Here is a 22,025-nt window from a genome sequence, read left to right as displayed (position 1 = left end):
CTAGGGGTCGGCAGCGCGCGTCCCGGCCACCTCTCCAGAGTCAAACGCCTCCTCCTGGTGACCCGAGGCCCCCAGGGGACTCAGCCCGCCGGGTTCCCACGCCAGCTCGCGTGCCTCTCGGGGCGCAGGGGAGGTGTCCACCCCTCGCGGGGCGGGGAACGCGAGCCGGGCCCGCCGCGCCCCTCTCCTGCCTGCCTCCCTCGCCCGGGTTCTCCATTCCTCTCGGGTGATGGGCTGGCGGAGGGGGGGAAGGGGCCTGCGGGGAGGGGCGTCGGAGCGCTGTCGCCGAGTGTCACGCCGCCCTCCCCGCCCTCCGCCGGGGTGTGGGGACGCGGGAGGGCGGGGCTGTCCGCGAGCCGTGCGGCACCGGAGCGCGCGGGGCGCGGAGCGGGGCGCGGAGCTGTCGCCTGCCCTGTGCGCTGGGCGCAGCCCCGGCAGCGGCAGCCCGGCTCCCGGAGAGCCCGCCATGGAGCCTTCGCACAAAGACGCCGAACCGGCGGCGGCCGCGGCCGCAGACCCCCGGGGGGCGTCCTCGTCCAGCGGGGTGGTCGTGCAGGTCCGCGAGAAGAAGGGCCCCCTGCGCGCCGCCATCCCCTACATGCCCTTCCCGGTGGCCGTCATCTGCCTCTTCCTCAACACTTTCGTGCCGGGACTGGGTAAGACGCGGTGGCCGCGACCCCCGTGACCCGGGCCCGCCGCGGGGTGGGGGGCAGCGGAGGGGCCGCGTGGCCGGAGACCCCCGTGCGGCGCGCAGCGGCTGTGAATGCTGCGCCCACGCGCGCCCGGCCGCGCGCCCGGCGTCCCCTGGCAGGTGGAGTGGGCGCCCGGAGGGAGGCGCCACGCGGGGGTCTCCACCCCCGGGCCGGCGAGGAAGAGCCAGAAACTTTGCGGGGGATGTTGGGGCCCGCGGGCGGCGGCCCGTCGGGTACCCCGCTCCGGGCGGGGCTCCTGTCCCAGAGCCGCTTCTCCCTGTCGCGTGTGAAAAGTCAGCTGAGCTGGGGACAGGGCTTGGGCGACACGCCGCCGTGCCCTCCTGCGTCCGCAGGGTGCGGGCCCAGTGGGGCGAGGGCTCGTTAGCCAGAGTCCCCTCCGCCTCCTTCCTGGGAGCCAGCGCACCGGGACCGGGATGATTTTTTTAGTATGGATGCATGTGGGTTTGAACTGCATGTGGCTAGAGGTGAGCCCTAAGAAAGAAGGGAGCGCACCCCGAAAATTCCATGTTGGACTCTGGCCGCCTGAGGGAGTCCTGGTGGCTTTGGTGCTCCCAAATTAAAAACAGAAAAAGCCAGTCTCGGAGATAGTGCCAAAGGGCGAGTAAAGTAGAGGAGACGTTTTCTTGACCTTCGCTCCCCGACCCCAAGCCTCTGCTCGCACCCCCCCCTCCAACTTGACTGCTTTTGCCACCCGCGGATCTTGCGCGCGGAGCGGCGCCCCCGTGCGCCGCGCGGGGCTGGAGTGACTGGCACCCTGGCCCTCTCCCGGGAAAGCCTGCCCCTGCCGGCCGGCCAGTTGCCAGCGGATGGCTCCAAGTTCCAGCAGTGGCGGTCAGCTGGCTGAGGTTTTCCGCTTTGACCTTTCTCAAGGCCTTGCTCCTATCCAGCTCTGTAGGGGCCTAGGTGCGGTGATCCCCAAGGCCACACCCGCCCACCCAGGACCTGTTGGCTTCCCCCTTGGGTGCTGGCCTTTCTGCCCCAGGGGAGGGTGGGGCAAGGAAGGGCTATGTGAGGGGGAAAAAGAGTTGCTCCTAGCAACCTGCCCCACGTTTGGTATCAGGCCAGCTCTCTGTCCACAGAGAGACACTGCCCAGAGCCAAGCCCACGCTCATTTAGCTGCATCAGGAATTTCCACCTGCTGGAGTAAAGACCACCTGCACCTCTCAAGAGGATGTGAAGATCATAAGCGTGCATCTTGGTTCTAGCCTTTTAAGTGGTGAAGTAAATGCCACCCTACAGGCTTTTGAGGAATCAGACACAATAGTGTCAGCTGGGCGGGCCATACCTGGTTGCTGCTGGGGAGGGAACCAGTCCTGTAGGAGCCCAGCCCTGGAGGACAGCATCTCTTTCCTGCACCTGCACCTGTCCTTCTGGGTCCCACCCACCAGGTACCCTTGCTACCCTTAGCCCTGCTGCTGTGACAGCCATGCTGCTCTTCCTTAAAGCCCTCCGTGGGGATCTAGCTTTTCCTCCTTACAGCTCCTCTCCTCAGATCAGAGCCTGATGAGATTTTTATCTCAACACACTCACACTTTCTAAGAAACCAGGAGAAAATAAAGGGGAACTAAGCAAGCTACAAAAGCAGCAGGGCAGGCAGGCCCTAGGTGTTCAGAGTTCTGAGTTGTCAGGGACCAGCATCCTCTCATTTCGCTTTGGTTGCTACTATGCAGTTCACTGGGTGGGTGCCCAGGCTCTGGCTCTGTCCATAGGGACACCTGTCTCTTTGGGGTACTGAGAGGATGACAAGTGACAGCCTAAAGCCCAGGGTCTGGCACATGGGAAGCTCTGCCAGGATGGTGGGCTTTGCTTTTGTGCGGAGCTGAACCCTGACCCCATCTCTGAGTTGAGGCACTGCTGTGGTGGCAGCCCTGCTTCTGAGCACCTTTGACCCAGACAGATCATGCAAACCTCGGGGGCATTTTTTTCTTTTTTTTGCTCTCCTCCCGGGCCGCCTTGCCTCCACCTGGCGTGACTTGAGTATCCCACCTCTTGGGATCCCTCTGCTAGGCTCAGATCTACTTCTTCAAAGTCCTCCTGGCTTATCGGAAGCTCCAGTGATAACTGCATATTCGTGCTGCTTCTGCCCTTTGGTGAACGACCAGCTTTCAATCCACTTACTCATCCATTGGGCTGACACAGGCCCTGGGGATACGAGGAGGAGTAAATCCGTTAAGGTGGCAAGACTGTTGAGGAAAAGTGATACAAACTGGATCAGCTAAGTACCAAGGGGGTAGCAGCAACAGTGTCTTAGCAGCCATTCATTGTTTTGGGGTCAGGAGGGTGTTAGAGAATACCACCAGAGGGGTGGTATAGGTCAGGCCCTGGTGACAAAATTGGCCCTGTGGTTCCATGCACTCACCACCGTCATCACACACTCCCGTGCTGGAAACTGCTCAGACCACTGACCCAAAGATCCCTGGTTTTTTTGGAAACTGCCTTCCTTCCAAATCCTCCCAGTGTTTGCAAGTTGGATGTGCGCCAGCATGGGGCCGAATGAATTCAACCTCATTATTTTTTCCTCTGATGCCTCAGGTCCTCCCAGTCTGCAGGATCTGCCCTAGAGCAGCAGCATCCTAAAATTCCCCTCTGCTTCTACATCCCAGCTATAGCACGACCCGGATAAGGCCTGTGCTGTGGAGGCTTCCTCTCTGGGGGAGTGCATGGGAAGGAGGTATTTTCTGTGATCACTCCTCACTGGCACAGTGAAAAGCTTTTTATTTTATTTTTTTAATTTTTTTCGTGGTGCTGGGGATGGAACCCAGGACCTCACACATCCTAGGCAAGCACTCACCACTGAGCTGCACCCCCAGCCCACAAAGCAACTTTTAAAAATGGGGGCTGGTAAGGAGAGTCATCCCCAGCCCTACTCAGAGAAACCTTCCTGATAAAGATCATCACCAGGTCCTTCATGTTCTGGTCAGAAGGACATTTATAGGCTTTCATACCATTATTCATACTTGTAATGAAAGTTAATTGTTATGCCCTGAAATGGGCAGAGAATCTGCCTATTGATGACGGGTATAATTGTGCCTGCATATTTAAAAATTATTGTCTATCACGATTTGATAAGACATAAAAGTTAATGACTCAGACAGAAGCAGGGAAAGGGGGAGGGAGGGGCTTCCACTGACAGTTAACCACTCCATCTGGCTAACAGTGGCCATTCATCTACTGCTGAGTGTTACATAAACATGTCATCTGTCCCTAATACACTGCCCACTCTTTGGTGTGACTGAAATCTTGTTTCCAGTGAGAGCTCCATAGGCTGGTCTAGCGTTTCTCTTTCCTTTAGGCCCAAGGTTCACCCCGATGGCTAATCATGCCCTACCTTATGGTCTTGATGAATTTTTGTTACTCTTTTGAGAGTTTATCCTTTGTCTATCTAAATAGATTGTAAATTCCTTGAGAGCCGCAACTGTTTTTAAATTTCTCTTGGAAACAGTATGTTATAAATGAACATAACATTGGAACAGGAGTTAGGGATCATCTGATCCAATGCTTTTATTTTATATATAAGTGAAGTAGGCCCGAGGATGCAAGTTTACCTCCTACTCAGCCCTTTAAAGGAAATTACTTGAAGACGTGTCTCAGCAAAGTAAGGGAGTAGACCAAGGAAGAAGATATGAGATCCAGGAAATGATGACTCCTACTCAGAATAGCCATGAAAGCGATCCCAGGATGCAGGCGTTCAGCAGGCCTGGAGGGTAGTCAGGCTTCATTAGAGTGGGGGGACAGAAGGAGCCAGGAACAAGGTCTCTGAGGATGACATGAGACAGGGACATTCCACATACTAGAGAGTAGTGGGACACTGCAAGAAATTAAGATTGCAATACAAAACAGAACAGAAGCAAGAAAAACAGAAGCAATTAGTAACTGTAGTAAAGACAAAAGGCCATGCAATAGCATTAAGATCCAAATATGAAGTAACCTGCCCAATTAGGTCAACAGGCTTTAGAAGGAAGAAGATTCCAAACAATAATTGGATTGAGAAGGAATTTGGAGGCAATGATGGGCACACAAGGCATATGTTTCTTAAAAAGAAAGATAATTAGAAACTTCAGGGAAAAAAAAAACCAAAACCTTTCATGAAAGGCAGAGCTCAAATATGAAGCAATCCCAAATGTGGCTTGATTTGGAGCAGTGGGATGTGCAGAGTAGGATGTGACACAGACTCAAGTCCTTGTGGTCTGCGTCACTGGACAAGAGGTGCAAGACATGGGCTCTTGGGCTCTGCAGTGAGGGATATTGCTTAGTCATAATGATGAAAACGCTGTTCAGTGGTTTTCACCTTCTAAAACCGACGACAAAGCCCTGAAGACTACCTGAGAACAGCTACAAAGCAGCCCATGGACTCCCCCCTTGACAACATAAGGTGAAGACACTTGTAGAAGTGGAGGACAGCAGTGGATGGGGTGCAATTGTGAGCCATCAAAGTGACCAACTGCAGCAGTGTCGTGTTGGGACAGTGACACAACAGTGACAGGCTGGGATAAAGTCAGAACAAGGGTAGAGGGAGGTGGAAACAATGTAGCCAAGCTGTCTTACCTAGCAGATGATCAGTGAATGATGTCTCCAGGTGACAAAACAGGAGCAAGCAATGTAAGCACATGCTTTGGAGATTAGCTCACCCACAGAAGTCCCCATCTCTGGGCATCATCCGTTGTTCTGTGTACTGGCTCATTCCCAGTGGCGTGAACACAAGCTGAACTTGTCTTCCCTCTCTAACTAGCCTGTCTTGATAGTACGCCCCCCCACCATTGTGTGTTTCTTTATCCTGTTTATAGCAAAACTCGCCGAAGGAGTCATCTGTATGGTCTCCAACCCTCCCTCTCCCTCTCGAACCCACTCTGATGTTTTTGTGCTTGTCACTCACCTATCCTGCACTTGTTGGGGGTCCCAGTCTCCTCCAGGTTGCCAAGTGCACTGGCCGGTTCTCTGTCCTCTTTTGGGCCTCTCAGCAGCGCTGGGCACTGTGGCTGACTGTCGCCCTCCTCTCGAAACACGTTCTTCTCCTGACTTTGCGCCTTCTCTCTCACGGCTCCTCTGGACAGCCTCTGAACGTGGGACCCCCAGGGCCCTTGACATTGGTCCTCTTGCTGCTGCCTACGGTCTCTCTCTTGGCTTTGCATTGCAGCTTCATGACGGAGACTCCCACACTGAGACCCCAGACCCGCCCTCAGCCCTGAGCTCCAGAGTCTGCATCCAGCTGTCCTCTTGACACCAAAAGACACCCTAGACGTGACATCCAAGGCCAGACTCCTGGTCTTCTTCCCTATCCTGTCCCTCCCTTGTTCTTGCCCTTCTCGGTCAGTGGCATCCTCCACTTGCTCGGGACAAAAGCCAGCCTCATCCTTGCCTCCTCTCTTCTCGCGCCCCATGCCCGGTCTGTCCGGAAATGCTCTGGGCTCTGCTCTCCGGGTCTGCGGCATCTGAATAGCTGCCTTCTTAGCGCTCGGGCGCAAGCCTCCGTCTTCCCCCGAATCGCTTCATGACTCGTCATGGTCTGCTTGCCCTAACTGAGGTCCCTTACAGTCCATCCTCAGCCTGTCAGCCGCGCGATCCCTCTGAGGCTGAAGTGAGTCAGGTCATGCCACTGACTTCAGAGTCCTCCAGTGCTTCCAAGTCACTCAGAGCAGAAGCTCGAGCCCTGACGATGTGCCCTGTGCAACCCAGGAATAAGTGAGGTTAACCTTAGCGACGCATTTCACTAAAGCCACGGACCCAGACTTCCACACACAGTGCCTTCAGTGACTAATCGATACAAAATTACTGATGTGGTGTTTTGTGCCTCTTTGGTGTACTAAGTCTTCAAACTCCGGCCGGCCAAATCCACCATGTATTTCACACGTGCAGCATATGTCACTGTGGCCCTGGGTCACTTCAAGTGGACGTATAAACAGTGCTTGCCCTTCTTCTGAGCTGTGGGCATGGTCAGTGCGCAGAGGCGCAGAGCATTTCGGCGAGGTGTAGGAGCCTGCCTTTCCCTCTCCAGACACAGACTGTGCTCCTACTGTGCATCACGGCGGAGCACAAAGTCAGAGCCCACGGGTCCCTGCCATCAGGAGCTCACAGCCGACTGGGAAGATGGACTGTGGATGCTGGCGGGGCAGGCACTTTTGCCTAGATGGCTGCAGTGGGGCAGTGCTTTCCTGGCAAACTTGACCACTCAGAAAATGAGAAATGGAAAGTTGGGCATGAGGGTGCATGTCTGTAACCCCAGCCCTTTGGGAGGCCTAGGCAGGAAAATCGCAAGTTCAAAGCCAGCTGGGACTACATAGCAAGAGTCTGAGAGGGAGGGAAGGAAGGGAAAGAAAGAACAGGAGAGAGAATGAGAGAATGAGCAACAGGCTCAGTGGAGTGACCTGGAGAGCACGAATTGTTTCCAGTCCTATGTCAGATTCACGAAGCCGCAAAGCATCACAGGAGGGTTGTGACCTAGAAGGCAGGAGGTTCCCACTTGGTTCTGGCCCCACAGCAGTGTGGACCAGGGAGTGTCACTCAGCTTCCCTGAGCCTGTTCCAGGTGGAGGTGGAAGTGGTGATCCCTGCTCAGCTATCTCACAGGTCACCATGCTCCCTTAGCTGTGAAGTGCTGCACAGGTGGAAAGGGCTGTCCATGTCAGTTCACGTTAGCAGTGGGTCTTTCTCAGAGTGACACCTGGGGCTGAACGTGCAGCAGGCAGTTGCAACAAGCACTGCCATCTTTTGGAGCATCCTGGTCCCATGCATCTTGCAGAGCCAAGACCTAGAATTCTTTCTGGGAATCACTGTGACAAATGCCTGAGACAATTAACTTTGAAGAGAGAGGGTTTGTTTTCGTTCACAGTTTTGGAAGTTTTAGTCCATGATCAGTGGTCCCATTGCTTTTGAGCATCATGGCAGGAGCAGATGGCAGAGTAACACTGCTCACCTCATTGCTAGGATCAAGAGAGAAGAGGAAGGGACCAGGATTCCACTCTCCCTTGCAAGTCTCACCCGCAGTGACCTAACTTCTTCCCACTAGGCCCCTCCTCTTAAAGGTTCCACCATCCTATCCTGGGGACCAAGCCTTTAACACATGGGCCTTAGGGGAACATCACAGACCCAAACTACAACAGCACCCAACCACGCCTGACATGCCAGACAAGCGCAGCGCCTACATTCTCTAGGGTTTGGTTAACACACCACTTAGGTTTCTCCATGGTCCTCCCCAAACCCTGGGCCTGTGTGAGGGATGCGTGTCTGAGGCTAACTCTGCGGCTTGTTGCAAGGCTGTGGGAACAGCCTGTGGTGAGTGGGGGTGAGGACGGTACACCCGTGTCCCACAGGCTTTGCCTACAGTGATTTCACTGTGAACTTGAGGATGGCACCTGGTCTGTGTTTGAAATCCCGCCGTCTGAAGGGTCAGTCAGTGTGTGTCACGTTAAGTGAATGCGCTGTGGATAAGAATTCGGTGAGGACTGTGGACACTGTGCAGACTCCTGACCTGGGAGTGGCTGCGCTAGAGCTGCTGTGAGGACCCCAGCTCCCTCCCCACCCATAGCTTCATGAGAAATATTTCTTGAGCTGGATTGTAGTTCGGCTATTTAAATGTGAACTCACATGTCAATAGTTACTCTGCCGAGCTGTCCAGGTCTCTCTTAGGAAGCCCACAGCCTTTTGCTTTTTCCCGCCCTGCCAGCAGTCTCACTGTTGACCACTTCAGAGGCTTCGTGCAGCAGGGCCCCTTAGTCCAGTGCCCTTGAGGAAGCCCGTGGATGGGGACCCTTTGCCTCTCTCTCAGCTCTGCAGGGGGAATCCCGGCTCAGAGTTCGAGCCCAGGCCAGCGCAGCGGGTGGGCTGCACGCGGCCCCTCGTAAGGACTGCTGGTTGGAGTTGGCAGAGTTTGTTTTAGGAGGCAGCAGCGCCCCTGGGGGAGCCTCTCTCCGTGGAAGTGGAACAGCTCAAGTCAGACGTGAGGCATGTCTGTGGTGAGGTGGCCTCTCCCTCTGGGACAAATGGGTGCTGGCCCTGGTTGGGGGCCAGAGTGTCACTCTGAGGCCAGGGTGTAGTTCAGGTAGAAATGGGACTTCCTAGTTTTCGGTGTGGCTGTGGCATCGTTAGGTTTCAGAAGAATTTCTGAAACAAGCTGTTCATGTCTCAGCTTGGATCACTGCCTTCAGCTCCGACACCTTCAGTATCTCCCACAGTCCACTAAACTGAGCTCCCACTCCACGGTGAACCCCACCTACACTTTTGCTTGCTTCATTTAGTCCCTTATTAAGGAGCATTGTCGCTCCTGCTCTATCCTCTGCCTGGAACATCCTCCTCAGCCACCACTGTCTAACTCCTACACAGCCTTCAAGGCCCATCTCAAATGCCCTCCTCTGAAAGCCTTCACTGCTCCAGTGAGGTGGACTCCTCCTTCCTTGGAATGGCGAGGTCACTCAAGACAGCTCTCTTGCCCTGACTCAAATTCTGTCTCTTTGGTGGATCTCTTGATGTTCACATGTGAAATCATCTCCTTGGGGTTGGGGTGCCTTACTCGCCTCCACCTGCCCAGCACCTCCCGCTAAAGTGAAGCTGCATTGACAGTCAAACTGTTGGTTGGACAGGTGGAATCAGAAGCCGGTCCACTATGGTTCGTTTGGATGAGGGCCCCCAAAGGCCCCTGGTTAAAGGTGTGGCCACCAGCCTGTGGTGTGTTAGGAGGTGGGGCCTCTTGGAGGCAGTTAGGCTGTTGGGGAGTGTGCCCTTGGAGGGGCTGTGAGACCTCAGTCCCTTCTTCTCTGCTTCCCGGCTGCCTTGACGTGAGCATCTTTGCTCCAGCACTCACTCCGTGGTGATGGACTCCCTCACACAGGCCCTAAGCTGGTAGAGTCCATGGACCATGGACTGAAACCATGAACCACATAAGTCATTCCTCTTTTAAGCTGGTCTGCTCAGGTTTCTGTCCCAGTAGTGGAAAGCTGACCAACCTGGAGCCTGGCTCCTTTAACCTGGTGAACTTTACCTACCCCAGGGCCCTAGCTTCCATCCGGTTCTGTGTCTTCTTAGCTCAGAGAGAAGTAGGCTGGAGTTCACAGGGCTCCACACAGGGTGAGGGGCGGGCAGGGGTCTCACCACAGTAAGTGTGTCTCTGAGGAGTCCCCTGTACCCGGACCACTCAGAGGTGGAGCATGGAGCAGAGGAGAGGTGTTGGCTGTCCCATTGCCAGGACGCATGGGCTCATTGGAGCAGTCACGATGGTGCTGAGAGGAACGGGGCCACCCTCCACCATCATCATCGTCACCTCTGTGAAGTTGTGTGGCTAATGACCGAGGATGTGAGGGAGTCATGGAGATGAATCAGCCTTGCCAAACCTTCTTAGTGAAGACTGGTTCGGCAGTAAACCTCAACTCGAACTCTAGGGGAAGTTTGATAAGAAGCAAGGTTCTTACTTGCATGATGTTGACGTGCTTATGACTTGCAGGAGGGAAATCCAAGAGTGGAGAAGCAAAATTTACATCACCTGCTCCTTGAAACCTGCTGCTAGGCAAAAGAAGCCCTCGCTATGGCTCCATCCACAGGAAATGTCTACAGTCCAGGCAGAGTAGTGGTGGGGAATGGCGCTGAGTTTGAGGGTGATGGGGCCGACTGCTAGTGAGTTTGGGGTGATGGAAACATTCGTGGTGCTCTAAATTTGATAGGGGTGTTGGTTGTCCAACTCTGTGACTATTAAAAGCCACAGAATTCTTAAATGGATGAGTTTTATGGTATGTGAATAGTATCTCGATGAAGCTGTTAAAAAGTAAGGGACAGGCAAAGGTTCTGTGGCTTCTGATGTGACATCCCAAGAAGGACACGACATTGATTTACGTAACTTGAATTTATTCACCAGAAACATCAGCCAAACCCAAAATTGAGGGGCATGCTACAAAGTACTTGTTGTGTAGTCTTCAAATCTATCACAGAGTAAGGGAAATAAAAACACGACAGCTCTATGCAGAACATGATCTTGGCTTGCGTCCTGTACCAGGGGATAAAGAGAGGGATGGAGATAATTGACAAGATGGGGCTGTGGACCACAGGTTAGATAACGGACTTCTTATGTTTGATAACTGTGTTATAAATATATAAGAAAATACTTTTGTTCTTTAGAAACTAACACTGAGGTAAGGAATGATGGGCCATAATGCAGGCAGACTGTTCACAAATGGTTCAGAAAAAAAATAAGAATGGAGGGAAGGAGGGAGGGAGGGGGAGAGAGAGAGAAGAGAATGCAAGACAACATGCAATGCAGTATTGTGTTTGTAACTGGAATTGGGTGAACAGTAGAAGAGAGTTCTCTGCATGATTCTTGCAACTTCCCTGCCAGTTTGAAAGCATTTTAAAATAACAAGCTAATATATATATATATATATATCTCAAAGCCAGCATATTCATACAGTTCAGACACAGCAATTGCACCTAACTCCAAGTTACTGTCCCTTCATCAGTCATGTCTCTCTTTTTTCACTTAGGGTCTAACTCAGGGATTATCAGGGGGCCATAGGAGAAAGTTGTGGCACAAGGAGCCATTTATGTGCAGGGCCCAGACTCCTAAAGGAGATTTTCCCATGACACCTACCATGCAAATCCTAAGGGCACAAAAAGTGAATTGCAGCTTGCAGCAGTTTGGGAAGTCCGGGGTGTCCCTTGCCCTGTCAGCACAGGCTTGGTTATCACTCACTTGAGTGATAAGCAGGTGGGTCCCTAGGAGGTCAGTGGTGCACAGTCTGATTCCCTTCAGTGGCCCAGGTCCTTTGGGTCTGCTCAGGAGTCTGAGTGCTTCAGTTGGAGTCAGAGCAGATCCCAGTGCTGCAGAGCTATTTTGAAGTCTATTTTCTTGGCTGTTCCTCTTTTTGACTTCTCAGTTGGAGTCCAAGGATCATTCAAAGACCTCAGAGAAACCAACTCAAACCAGTAACTGGTGCCTGTGCCCTGCAGAGGCTGGGCGTGGGAACGCTGCCCCTTGACCTTAGCTGCTCAGAGGGGTCATGCGGGTTGAACACACTAGTGGAATGTTTCCAGGATCTCCCTGTGGCCTGACTCAGAAGGGAAAAAATAAACATGACCATCTTAGGGTCACGCAGCTGAGGTTCTGAGGTCAAGGCAGAGAGGGTGGCAGCCAGAGGTATCCGTGCTCAGAGGCCGGCTTGGCAGGAAGCGTGGGTGGTCCTGGGCCCAAGTGCACCCACAGCCACACTCGGGGGCTGATGCGTCCCGAGACAAGGGGTCTCAGTTCTCAGGACTGACGTGGGATAAAGGGAAAGCAAACAAGGAAGAGCCAGGGGTCTGGCAAGACACCCAGTCACTGTGGCACTCACGGCTGCGACCACCATGAGGTTTATTTTGCCCAAAGTGACTCATGCTACAGGATGTCTTAGAGCTCCATGTGTGGTCCCAGGAGGACCTGAGGGCCAGGTCCAACCTGTGGCATTAAATACGTACTGGGGAGAGAATGGAAATCAACCCACACACTCCTTGAAGGCTGCCCAGGGAAGGAGGTGGGGAGTGGTTATGGATCCTCAGGGCTCTTTCCAGCCCCTCATTTTGCATTCTCATTGCTCCCCACCCACCATCCCCAGACAGCTGGTGATTGGCACTGCCCCCAACCATGAGGGGGAAGTGAACAGGGTTTCAACATACTCTGGAGATAGTCCATGTTGGGAGCAGAAAGCACAGTCACGGACAAACTATACACTTAAACCAGGAAGCTGCTTTTTCAGACATCTGGTCTACCCCCCACTCCGGTGGGGTTTTCTGATTTATCGAGTAGGTTTGGCTCGTCTCTTTGATGATATCTTTTGTGTGTCTTGCTGCAGTGTGTGACCCAGTGCTGAGCATCCAGTGGAATCACAGCCATTGCTGCTGATAACCAGCTAGGACATATGCTTTTTGGGTGGAGTCCTGGAATCCTGGTTTCCCACTCCAGCACGGTCATGACGGCACCCTTGGTCTGATGGTGCTCACTGTCCCTGTCCAGCTCCATTTGTGTCCATTTGGAGTAGGGTTGTGCTGAGAGAGTTAACCTGGGCTGTGCACCTAGGGCGTGGGCTGAAGCTCTGCTCCAGTGTCTCTTCCTGCTGATGGGGAATCCAGACCTCAGACTCGTCGCCGCCTTCGTGTTCTTGCCCTTGTGGGCAGGGGAATAGCTTGGGTCCAGTTCCCCTCTCTGCCCCATCAGTTCTCTGCTGCCCACACCGTGGGCTCTCTAGCCCTCTGCCTTCCAGGTGTTCTGGCCAAAGGGTGACACTAGGAGGGAGGATGGAGAGGAGGAGGAGGGAGGTCAGGGAGTTGACTGCTGCTTCTCTCTGGCTTCCATCCTGCAGCCCACCCACCATCCCAGCCCTCTCCAGACTCTCAGGAGAGCGTGAGGACACTGCTGAGAGCCTTGGCTTCCTGCTGGAGCCCCTCAGCTCAGACACAATCATTTCTCACGTCTCTGGCTGGACTATAGGTCCTCGATCCCCAGGTCTGGCACCACACTGCCTGCCTGCTCTGTCACCCCTACCCCTGGTTTTCCTGAAGAAGTTGATTTGTAACAGTCTTCTTCCTGGATGCTTTGGAAGAGCTGGCTGATGGAGCCAGAGCTTCCTGCCGTCTGCAAAATGTGGTGTCCAGCTTCCAAATGGCCCCTGGTTCTCAGGAGATCCCTAGGCCCAAGTGTCTGGGAAGAGTGAGCCCAGAGAAGAGGGGGTGGGGAAGTGGGAAGGTTTGAGTGGACTTCCCACCCCAGCTCCTACCAGCAGGTCTGGCCTCTGGTGCTGGGCTCAGAGCTGTCTGGTGGCCCACTCCCACCCTAAGGATCCCCAGTGACCGATCTGGTGCTCCACCCACTCTCTCTAGGAAACCCTGAGGCTGGAAGCAGCACTGTCTCCTTCACCTGGAGACTCACCTTCAAGATACCACACCTGCCCTGTTTGTTTGTGCTCAGGGTCAGCACTGATTCCTCCTCTCTTTCGCTGTGACAAGCAGAAGCTGCAGAAAGTGGGCTGTCCCTCAGTCCAGTGTCTGTTCCCCTCCCGAGGCCCCATCATTTTGCTTTCTTACCCCCTTCCCTTCCATTCCCTTCTGCAGAGATTGAGATTCAGACCGAACAAGGAAAGAAATGAGCTTCACAGGCTGATTTTCTTCCTCACTCACAGGAAGAGCCTCCACTGTTTGCGTTGTTACGAGAAGACTCATCAAAATACGCCTATTGCATTTTCAATCTTACAAAAGACACCAAAAATTCGTGCATCATCTACTTAAAAGCATCCCCTTTGATAGCCACACCAGTTACGTATTTTAAAAGCCAAGCTCAGGAACCTGGTTTCCCCTCCTGTGTGATTCGTGTGCGAGTTCTGAGAGCAGGTTTTATAACAGCGTTTCAGCCAGGCTAAATCGCAGCAGCAGAAGCTTATGCAACGGCTAAAAACCTGTGAGTTAAAAATGGAATCTTCTTGCAGAATGGGGAAGGTAATAATATCAGCGATGTGAAGATAGAAGGTTAAGAAATTAGTATTTCGACAACCTGGGTCTCTTACCCACATTTTTCTGTACCAGAAGATCTTGGTGTCATTTTCCAGAATAAATCCAAGGTTCAGCCTCTTATTAGAGAAACCAAACTTTGTGTTCCCAGGTTCTACCCTCTGCCCTCAATTAATCCAGGTCTAGAGTGCTTTTGACTGACTTCTTGCCATCGAACACATTTTGTGGTGCTCAAGCCTCAGTGTTCACCAATGCCCATAAAGGAACAGATTTTCAGTTTTTATAAGTGGGTTTTGTTAATTTGCTATTTTAAAAATACTTGTGAGACCTTTACAGTTGCCATGGCGATATAATTTCCATAAACATGATTTTGTGGGGATTTTGCACACTGAAGGATGAGGTTGATTTGCAGGGTTGGGGGGAAAGTAGGTGGTGAGTTTGGCAGCCGCCCCACAGCTGCTTCCCTCAAACACTGTAAATAAATTCCGAGAACCCATGTGTTGGCAGGGTGCTGGGTCCTCCATAAACTCCACGGCAGCACAGAGGCTTCTGGACAGTGGACCTGGCCAGTGGGAAGGAGAGGAGCGTCCCAGCCTGCTTTCAGGACCAAGCCCTTGGGGTGTGTCTTAGGCTTCTCTGCTCACAGTTGCCCTGTCCAAGCCACACCAACCTGGTTTTAAGGAGCCTTTGAGGACTAACTAGCCTGGAGCCGTCCCGGGATGATGAGGAACCTGGGGTCTCTTTTTCTCTCTTAACCAAATTTGTTCAAAAGTCCCACAGTTTTAGCACAAAACTGCACAAATATTAAACACTGGCAATGAGAACAAGAGAAAGTAAAAACACAGCAAGGTTAGCTAAACGAGCAAAACCCTGAGTAAATGGTTTTAGCTGGGCGTGGGGGTACACACCTATAATCCTAGCACTCGGGAGGCTGAGCGGGGAGGAGCATGAGCTCCAGGCCAGTCTGGAGACCATTTCAAAACAGAAAGAAAGAAAAAAAAAGGACATTATTTATATTCATCTTGAATGCCAGTGAGTGGGGAAAGATTGAATCAGGAGAGGCAGACAATCCCAGAGTCACGAACGGGCACCATCTTTTATCAACGGAGCCCCACATCTGGTTTGGCTTACAAACAGCGGGGGCTCACCATTAAACCCTATTTCCCATGGAGTGGACTGACTGTTCAGAGACAGAGGGAGGAGCAGAGCCAATCAGAGAGAGCATTTTGCCATAGCTGAAAGCCATGCTAGAGAAGAAATGCCAGGGAGGAGGGGTGGGCAGTGGAAGTCAGCGTGGTCCCAGGCCTGGTGAGCAGGCCTGGATTTGGCACCCGGCACTGCCTAATTGAGCACCTGGGCATAGCCAGGGCGTTTGAATCACACAGAATTATGAATCATAAGGAATCATGAATTACTAGAAAGCCATTGTGTTGACTGTTATTATTTGGAAAAACAGAAACACAAACAGGGCCACCTAGGGGAGCAGGTACCAGACAGTGTGTCTGGCCAAGAGCTGATTTCCTCTGCTTGGGAGCCAAACATGAGACATGACGAGGGGGGAGTGTGCACGTGTGAGCATGTACACCCGCACCCCTTGTGTGCCTAGGACCAGTGCACACGGGGAAGTTTGCTCACGTTAGAAAGATGCAGCATGCTGGCCCCATGGTACACAGTCTCACCCTTCACACCCACAGAGAGGCCCAGACTGTTCACCCTGCAGCCCGCAGAGGCAGCCAGCAGCTGCTGCTGACTTGTGAGTGTTCGTTGCGTGTGTTTTTTTGAAAAAGAGTAAGAGTGATGGAGGACATGTGCCAGATCACATTTCGTGCTTCTAGAACAGAGAGCGAGGCCTGGGTCAAGGCTCGTTTGCAGGGTGCTCTGGCTTGTGGGTCTCACCGTGGGTTCAGGGCGGGGAGACCCCTCTGTCTCCCCTCCTGGGACTGGGGGACCTGCTGACTCACCTCGCCTGCCTGTCCAGCTCTCAACCCTGGCAGAGAATTTGCGCAGGGCCTGTCAGGATGGCTCGGGGGAGTTCCCAGGCATTTTTCTTTGCTCTCACACAGCCCAGAGGAATTTGGCAGGGATGGTTGCAGGACCATGGCTCACCAAAGTGTGAGTTGGAGCCAGAGCCCAGCCGGCAGCGCAGATCAGGCTTCTCCCACCATATACATTTAATTTAAAAACAATTTTTGAATGCACCAATTGCAGGCAGCTTGGCTGGGGCTGGTAGGCAGGCAGCAGAGAACCACCCGCTGAGTGGGGGACACACAGCCCTGGTCCAGAGCCCTGCTGCCTGCTGCCTACTCCAGTGGCCATTGCCAAGTCCCCTGAGCCTGGATTCCAAGACACACAATACACTGGGGAGCGTCCCCTTGGGGCATTGCTGTCCCTGGCAGGACACTCCATTCCCTGAAAAGCAAGAAGCAGAAATAGAACTGCCCTGCTGCCCAGAGGAGAGGTCAGTGAGGGAGAGGTCACCTGTGGGCTCCAGTAAAAGGACATTTGATGATGTCACTCGGGGACACAGGATGCTTGGAGGCATTTAGTGTGTGTGTCTATGCAGGTGCTTGTGTATGTGTGCGCCCTTCCTCTGGTCACCTGTCTCTGGATATAATTCCTTTTTGAGCTGAAGGAATACCTCCTTGATCCCACTCACTCTACCACCATAACTGTGTGATCTTGGGCAAGTGACTTACCTCTGTGTGCCTCAGTTTCTTGATTTGCAAAATGGGGATAATAATGGGACCTGTCTTGTTGGACTCTCTTGAAGATTAGATGAGTTACTACATATTCAATCCTAGGACAGTGCTTTGTACATAGTAAGGATTAAATATAATTATTATTATCATCCTTGGAATTTTACTGTGGTACCCCTGTTCTGTCCCTCAGGGCCCAGTGCCACATGAACCAGCAGGGCCACTAGGATGTGGCCTGTCCAGTATAGGACAGGTCCTTGCTTGGCTCCGCCCCTCCAAGTCTGGCACCATGCCCACTCTTCGCAGGTGCTGATGTTTTGGAGAGGAATGACAAGCCAAGGGCCCGGCTGACATGGTCTTTCTCTGTGGTTCTCTGACCTCACAGTGTATCAGAAGCCCTGGGGAGCCTGGCAGAGCCCTTGCCTCAGAGAGGATCATGGTATGAGCAGAAGTGGGGTGGGCCGGGGGGCACCCCATTTGAGAAACACTCCTGGGAGTCTCAGTGAAAAGTGACCCTGAGGCCTGGCCAGGGTGACTGCCACAACAGCGACCTGCCGTATGGCTCTCATGGACCCCGCAGGCCGAGATGGCAGGTGAGGTCCCACACTGGAGCCCCAGTCTGCCTATCTGGCAGAATCACCCTGAGCCTTCCGGATGAGGCTACAGTTGCATTTGGTTTAACTTGGAGCCACCCTGCAGGAAAGCTCTTATAAACCCAGAGGCAGCAACTCACAGTGTCTGCCATACAGCATGGCCCCCCTCCTGCTGCAGGCTGGCCACAGCCTCAGCCCACTCCTCCCTCAAGCCCTCCTTCTCATGGCCCCTGCCTGATGCTCTCAGGTAGCTGTGTATACAAGGGTGTCCTCCCTTCTGCGCTAGGCTGTCGCCCCATGCTCTGTCTGGGCAATTAGAGCATTCATTGGATTTTCCTCAAGGCTCACTGGCCTTTGGCAAGTGTTGTTGGTCTGAACCAGGGGCCCAAGAAAATCTGTGGTGGGGTTCAGTAAGGAGGAGCTTGCTTTTCTGGAACTCTGTGTTAAAGGAACATCTGGGGTTTGTTTCCTAGCAACGGGGCTCATCCAAAGCACACTGGCACGTCAGAGCATCTAGGATGCCTGATGCCACAGCACCACACACCATTAAAACCCACCAAGCAAGAGCAAAGTTCCCGAAGGAGCTCCTCCAACAGGTGGAAAACCCTGACCCGGGAACAGACGCGGGTGACAAGGCTTAGTCCAGCAAGCCCATGGGGCCCAGGCCGCCCCTCCGCTGGGCTTCCTTCCCACGACGGCCACACCTGTGGCTTGACCCTACTCAGGCCTCCTCCTTCCCCAGCTCTGGGGCCCAGCGTCCACCTAACGGACCTTCTATCCTTCAGGCTGAATCATGGGGTGACACCTGGGGGAACTGTTAGGACCTGAAGCCAGAGGTTTCCAACCTCATTTTGGTGCTATTGGACCCTTTAGTGGTCTGGACCCCTTCTTAGAATAATGTTTTTGCTTAAATGTATTTTAAGGCATCTCTAACCCAAGCACCCCAATAACATTGAAGAGCAATTATCAAAATACTGAACAAACAGATTCGCGTACAGAAGCTCTGTGGAGCACCTTCAGTATGAAGATCCAGTTTGAGAAACCGACTTTGCTTGGAGATACCTGTGATTTCTGTTACGATGCAGACCAGGTTCTGCTGATAGCATTTGGGCTATTGTCACATTCGTAATGAAAGGAAATGCTAAAAGGGAGTCAGAGCTCACTGAAAATCCAGATGCAAGTTTTCAGTGCCAGTTGTGGATCTCTGGGTGGTTTGTGCCCTTGGGTCTTTTCCCTCCTTTATCCCCTTTCTTTGCATTTCTCTGTGCCTGCAGGCCTGTTAGCCAAAGTTGCTTAAAACAGTGTCATCAGAGCCACTCCACTGACAGACAGAGGCTGCAAGACGGTTCCCATCCCTGAGCAAAGATTCAAGGGCATGATGACACAAGTGGCTTCCAGAACCTGTCAGCTGTGTCACCAAAGAAGCCTGGGCCGTCTCCTTCCTCCACTGAGGGGCATTCCCAGGTCAAGGATATTGAAATGTCATTTGACCTTGCCAAGATGAGAGTCCTGGGAGCTTCTTGGGCATTTTTCAGTCCATATTTGGGAGATATACTACACTTACCTAACAGTTTCGACAAATCTGTAGGAAGTTCTGAGATGTGGAGGGCAGTCCACCACATCCGGGTCTACAGGGAGGTTCTGCCCCAGGTGGGGAGGCTGGCTGTCCTCAGCGGCACTGCGCCTGTGAGTTGGGAAGTAGAGTGGTCGTGTTTCCTGTGGGCAGGCCACGGGGTGAGTCCACTCTGCCTGAGCCCCCTACAGAAGGCAGGGCCTCTGGGTGGCTTGAGCAGGGAAGGGGAGCTTCTCAAGTTTCCAGGGCACCATTCCTGGGGCCCAGGCACCCTTGCCTGATCTCCCCAGGGAAAGTGTCCCAAGCTCTGTCAATGTCCCCAAGGGATTCTGCCTTGGCATAGCAGGAAAACTGTGGGCTCTACGGTACCAGTTCACCAAGAGTGGCTTTCTTTTGTTCCACAAAGGTCACAAAAAGTTGGGGCTGAGGGACCTTGGGGAGCACAGCTTTATAGACATGGACATCAAAGATCAGAGGCAAGGGACACTGTGTTGGGTCACATGGCAGCCGAGCCAGGACTGGATACTAGGGATCCTGACACTGGTCCCCAGCAGTGTGAGGTGGCTACACCCATCTTTCCCTCACCTACTGTATGGGGAGGGCAAGACACTGGGCACACTGAACACCCCACGGGGTTTGTGAGGGTGTAGCTACCGCCCGAGGCTGTGTGTGTGGCTTTTATTCTGATGCAGCTGTGCAGAAAGCCCGTCCTGCACTATGGGGGCACGACCCATGCAGTTCCCACACTGATGATCAGATCCCTGCAGGATCCAGTTACCACATCCAGCAGGCTTGCCACAAGGTCCCCTGTGCTGCCCCGTCCGGCTCTGCACTCCCTACCCTCCACCAGGCTGGCTAAGCAACTGTGTCTGGCTCAATGCACCTGGTGCAAATAGCACCGACTCCCCAGGCTTTGTGCATGAGTTAGTGCACACAGAGCTTTTGTGGCAGATGGTGGTGGGTTTGTCACGACTCTCAGTTAAGTGGCAGGAAAGCAACCCAAGCTGGCTTCAACATGAGAGGAAAAGGAAAGCCCAGAGCACCATGGATTTCAGGCCTGGCTGGCTCTGGTTGCCCAAATACATCCAAATACGTCTCAATTTCTTTCTGGCTTTGCCGCTCTGCTCTGTTCCGCTCTAGTGTTTGATTTTTAAACTGTTTCTACACAGTGGCTCCCAGATGCTCGTGATGACAACATCTTTTAAACTAACAATTCCGTTGAAAAGAGAGCTTTTATAAACATGTTTAAAATAAAAATTGTATATACTTCAGATGTATAACATTGTGATAATACGGTAATTTGCTTTGGAGTATTCATTTTATTAGGTATATTTGCATATGTAAGTGAGTACTCTGGTTGTGCAAATTAACACTGAAGTGACAACTACACAGAAGCAGGTTAGCTTTTCCCTCTCTTCACCCCACCCTACCCTATGGTCAGCAAGTTTTCAGCCTCAAGTGCACTACTAGAGGACCTCACCCTTCGGCCTGGGCCGGTGACCACAACTTCCCACCCCACCTCCCCACCCCCACACTGCTCAACTTTCCGACTCAATCAATTTGACTTTTTAGCGGCTACTCGGGGCATCGTGATGGGTGCAGCATTTTCTTTCTTTGTCTGTTCTATTTCAATTAGCATAATATCCTCCAGGGTCATCCATGCCATCAAAAATGGCAGATTCCTTCTTAAAGAGGGGTCCTTCCCCAGATACCCCGTGAGTCTTCTGGAGTTGAAGAAGCTCGATGGTCTGGCCAAACCTGTACCATGTGACCGTCTTGGGAATTGGGGGTCAAGGTCAGTCTGGTCTAAAACACAAGACCTGAAGATGAGGGAGATGAAGATGCCAAAGGAAGCTCAGGCACTGCTCCCAGAAGAGGGGGCACCGATGTGATGTAGGCAGAAACAACAGACAACAAGACCGGGAGATGCAGTGACACCATATAAATACATCTAACCAGAAAGGGAGTGATTCCCAAGGTAGGGAGCAGAGGATGGGACCGGGACTGGCCTGTAGGCCAAGAAAATGGGAACAGCGTTGGAGAGCTTGTCTGCCCCTATGTGAGCACAGAAGCTGGACTGAGGAATTTCCCGGGGAACTGGTCACACTTGGGTCTACAAGCCTGGCTTCTGTCTACCCAGTCTCTGCTGTGTGGAGTCAGGGTGTCCCCAGGCTGCCCCTGAGCTGGGACTGTGTCAAGACCCTGAAACCTGCAGGGAGCGAGCGTCTGGCTCTCACAGTGAGCAGAAGGGAGAAGCAGAAGGAGGCACCAGACTGGGGAGGCCAAGGCCCAGGGCTGCAAACCTCAACCACCCCCACAGAAAGGCCTCATCCTCCCTAGAAAGGCTTCACTCACAGGGGCTGAGCAAGTGTGGACCATCACACATGTTCCACCATCAGTTACAAGTGGGGACAAGAGGGTGTCCAGCATCTCAGTGACCACAGGGGCCTGGGTCACGTGTCTGGGCTGTCTGCTGAGGGGCTGCCTGACTCTCCAGGGACACAACGTTTAACTCGTGTGCCCCCTACACCAGACCTCTGAATTAGACACTATGACTGTCCTCCTGCCTAGCGGGAGGGGAAGCTGAGGCATGTGGAGCCTAACTGAGGTGCCCTTGGGCATGAAGGACAGCCAGGGCACTCATGCAGCCTGGCACCAGGAGCTGTCCCTTGGCCTCTGTCCCATGCCTCCTCCTCACAAGTCAAGCCCACATTAAGGGCCTTGTAAGGACCAGATAAACCCTGCATGGAGTGGGGTGGACACAGGTAGTGAGGGACACAGTACAGTGGACTGAAGAGTTGGGGACCACCCCTAGCTGGAGGCTGAGATTCCAGAAAGACAGGTGGTCTGGGCAGGAATACCTGCAGGCTGCTCTCTGGCTGCCACACCAGCAGATCACCCAGGCTGGTGAGGTGGGCACAGGCACAGCTTGGCCAGCCGGGTCCCTGGGGCAGGCACCTGGGACTGGCTGTTCTCAGGGTCGTGGGAACTGAGTGGCC

At 53.2% G+C, this 22,025-nt stretch overlaps 1 protein-coding gene across 2 annotated transcripts in view; it reads left to right on the top strand.

The window, feature by feature from the left end:
* The first annotated feature begins 346 nt into the window (after positions 1-346).
* The window catches only part of Stum (stum, mechanosensory transduction mediator homolog), a 48,022-nt gene continuing 26,343 nt past the window's right edge, over positions 347-22,025 (top strand). Inside the window, exon 1 of one of the 2 annotated variants that reach the window (XM_074048844.1) lies at positions 347-656. In XM_074048844.1, coding sequence (XP_073904945.1) covers positions 467-656 — 190 coding nt within the window. In that variant the 5' untranslated portion in view covers positions 347-466. The remainder of the gene's footprint in view (positions 657-22,025) is intronic. The other variant, XM_074048845.1, reaches the window with a different exon arrangement.

This window comes from Castor canadensis, chromosome 11 (genome assembly GCF_047511655.1).
Source record: "Castor canadensis chromosome 11, mCasCan1.hap1v2, whole genome shotgun sequence".
Lineage (NCBI taxonomy): Eukaryota > Metazoa > Chordata > Mammalia > Rodentia > Castoridae > Castor > Castor canadensis.
This window is presented reverse-complemented; position numbering and strand designations above follow the sequence as displayed.